This window comes from Pterocles gutturalis, unplaced genomic scaffold, assembly GCF_000699245.1.
Source record: "Pterocles gutturalis isolate BGI_N339 unplaced genomic scaffold, ASM69924v1 scaffold9139, whole genome shotgun sequence".
Lineage (NCBI taxonomy): Eukaryota > Metazoa > Chordata > Aves > Pterocliformes > Pteroclidae > Pterocles > Pterocles gutturalis.
In genome coordinates, this window is record NW_010130605.1 from 2,494 (window position 1) to 5,738 (window position 3,245).

Below are 3,245 nucleotides of genomic sequence, written 5' to 3' on the forward strand. Positions count from 1 at the left end.
GGACAAAGACCCCAATCCCCCACTGCCCAGCTGAAACCTAACGGGGGCTTGGGGCTGGCGAGGTCCGGCCTCGGAGAGCCCCTTTCCCCAGCTGCATAGTGGGGACACAGGGAGGACTTTGGCAGGGGTGAACCCAATGTGCACAAGGTCAATGTCACTAACACCTTGCATGGAGGAAACATTGGAGATAACAAATAAAATCCCCTTGACTTTTGAGTTGTGGGGGCTCACAGGCTTGTAAACTGCTCAACTCCCTTGGAGCAGCTTCCCTGGATGGCCAGACCCTGAACTTCTCCAAAAACCCCCTGTGCTGCGTCCCTGCCTGCCTCCACTGCCCCGACATCCGTCATGATCTGGTGGAGGTGGCACCTAAAGGAGAGCAGAAACCCCTCTGCCTTCTCCCTCCTTCTCTCTCTCTCTCTCTCTCTCTCTCTCTCTCTTTATTTTGTGCTAGATTTGTTGGTTTGTTGGTTTTTGTTTTTTTTTTCCTCTCTCTTCTTTTTCAGCAACCCCCAACCCAGCTGGAGATAAGTGAACCACGTTACAGTACAGGAACAAACACTATCGCAAACCCTGCCCGCGAGCGCAGTGTCTCTGCCCTCCTCGCCCCGGAGGGTGATGCCTTTGTGTGCCACCAGCAGAGGCTCATCCCATCTGGGAACAGGGATCAGTTGTCCCGATCCCTCCAGCCCCAGCTCTCCAGAGAGCCTGAGCTAAAGGACATTGAGTTTTCTCGAGCACGTCAAGTTACTATGGACCAAGTCCCACATTTGGAGCAACTCCGGAGGCAGCAGTTTATGAACCACCAACATACTCCGGAAAAAACATGGCTCCTTGTTCATCTTGCTGTTCTTGTTCTTCACGATGCCAAAAGTTTTGAAGCCCTCATGCCCAACAGGTGATACATTAAGGACCTCCAAGCACATCCCTAGGAAGACGTCGTCAATGGGGTACAGCTCCAGCGTCTCCGAGGTCTTGTGCAGCCTCTTGGCCAGGGGTCCGTCCATGATGAAGCCTCCCCCGCCAGCGTAGGGTGGGTAGTTGCTTTTGTTGTAGAGGGCACTGGGGATGTAGTACTTGTTCTCCTTCTTCCGAATCGGCTTGGCCTTGTAGAGGACATCTCCCACAAAGAGATCCTCTCCCTCTTTCTTGTCCTCCAAGAACTCCAGGATGTTGCTGGGACTCACAAACACATCGTCGTCACCTTTGAAGATGAAGCGGACATTGTCACAGTAGATGTTCAGCCACTTCAGGAAATGGACCTCTTTGAGGGTGAGGTTGAAGAAGCTGTCCAGGAAATCCCACTGCAAGATGTCCCCATAGATATGGTTCTCGTAATCCAGCAGTTTCTGGTAGTTGGCTCTCTCCTCCTCCTTGGAGGCCGTGCCCAGCAAGAACAGCGTCCTGATCCTCTTGCCATCCACCTCCTTCTCCTGGCCCCAGGTCCTCCGGATGGCCTCGCGGCGGTCGTGTTGCGTGATGATAGACTTGACCACGATGAGCAGGTAGACGTCCTCGCTGCATTTCTCAGGGTGGTTGATCAGCATGGGGAAGTAGCGGCAGTGTCGATAGAGCAGGAACTGCTGGAAGTTGGGCTCCAGCCCTTTGAACCAGTCCACCTTGCTGAAGTTCTGGTTGGCCGAGCAGTTGGTAGTGGTGACATCCCAGGATTTCATTTGCTTTGCCGTCACACCTTCCTCCTCCTTCACGGCAGCCTTTTCCTTCTTGCTCTTCCAGAAAGTGCTGCTGATGGAGAAGGTGTTGTCCCTCTTCTGCGTTTTCAGGGGCTCCGGAGGGGGCGGCTCTTTCTGCTGCTGGCCCTGCATGAACTGGCTGGGGGCCATTCCCCGTTGCAGCACTGTCACCGTGATCACCAGCAAGAAGGAGAGGCAAATTGTTTTGTAGATGGTCTTCTTCCTAAAGGGATGAGACAGGGGGGTTAAAGAGAGGAAACTGCAGGCTGCAAGAGGCTCATCTGCAAAAGTACCTCCTGGAGAGGTCACGGGATGCTCATAATCTGTGTCCCACCACCTTGTGACAGGCAGCAGCCTTGTGGGAATGGCTGTGGGACACCTCTTCCCACCCGTGTCCCACTCGTGGGATGGCTCTGGGGCCACACTTCACCACAGGGACAGGCACAAGGCAGGTGGTGGTGGTGTCATTGGGTGACCCCAGGTTTGTGCAAACAGCTGGGAAGGGCTCACGGGAAAGAAGAAAATAGGTTGAGAGCGAGATGAAGTCAGGATGAGAGCTTCAGCAAAGCAGCTGTTTTGGATGAAAGTCCCAAAGGAAACCCCTGCTTCAACCATCTGAAAATTGCAGCTTAGGATGAGAGCAGAAGGGAATTTATCTTTTCCATGGAAGTGTAGCTCCTAACCCCAGACATCCTGCCCGTGGCCCTAGCCTGGCATCACAGGTTACACAACACTGGGAAACCAGAGCTGGGAAGACCACGGCAGTCAACACGGAGCAGACCGCCGGTTCATTTCAAAGTGGCAGATCAGGAGAAAAAAAAAAAAAATGCCATGAGATGACCTTCAAGGTTCAGTGGGAAAAAGACATCCTTAACTCTGCATCCGCCTGGGGAAGCAGCGTTCCTGGGGCACTGCTGGGCGCGCTGGCCAGCTCTCACCACTCCTCGCTTCGCTTTGCAGGGGTAAGGACAGCAGAGGCACCGCTGGGGATTTGCTCCACTGCAGCTCCCAACTTTGGGAGCAGATATTCCCAGCCTGCAGCAAACCACATCCCTGCATGTCCAGGGTATGCAGGGGGCCGGGGGTTGTAGATCAAACCCAGCCACCTACGGGGCCATCCTACCTTCTCGCTGCAGACCCACCACCCAGGGACGCCGCTGGCTCCTGGGACCAACCCTGGAGCTCGCTGGGGGCTTGAGTGAGACCCTCCTGTGGGACAGCAGGAAGGCTGCACCCAGAGATTGCTGATGCATCAAATACCTCCCCCCATGCATCAAATAACCCCCCCCCAAATCTGCTTTTCCACATGGTTAAAGGCAGGTTTCTCACCCCGCTGCCGTGGAGAAGAGGAACCGCTGCTCTGCCCATCTGCCCCGTGTTGTCCCCATGTGCCCGGCTCCCCTCCACAGCTGGCACATCTGCACCAATTTCCTCCTGCCTCTGTCCCTCTCCCTTCGGCTGCCTTGGGCCATGTCCCCATGCCAAAGAGCACTGGGCACAGGGCTGACAGCAGGGCTCCACGTCCCCACCGGGGTCCCGATGGCTTCCCGA

The 3,245-nt window shown here is 55.3% G+C and overlaps 1 protein-coding gene across 1 annotated transcript; it reads right to left on the reverse strand.

Moving 5' to 3' along the window:
• Positions 1-498: 498 nt before the first annotated feature.
• Positions 499-1,929, reverse strand: B3GNT7 (UDP-GlcNAc:betaGal beta-1,3-N-acetylglucosaminyltransferase 7). Its single transcript, XM_010080273.1, has one exon. The coding sequence runs from the start codon at positions 1,842-1,844 to the stop codon at positions 714-716; it is 1,131 nt and encodes a 376-aa protein (XP_010078575.1). The 5' UTR covers positions 1,845-1,929; the 3' UTR covers positions 499-713.
• Positions 1,930-3,245: the final 1,316 nt, after the last annotated feature.

Excerpts from the sequence above, each read along its gene's own strand:
- B3GNT7 (XM_010080273.1), bottom strand. The coding sequence starts at position 1,844 with ATGGCCCCCAGCCAGTTCATGCAGGGCCAGCAGCAGAAAGAGCCGCCC.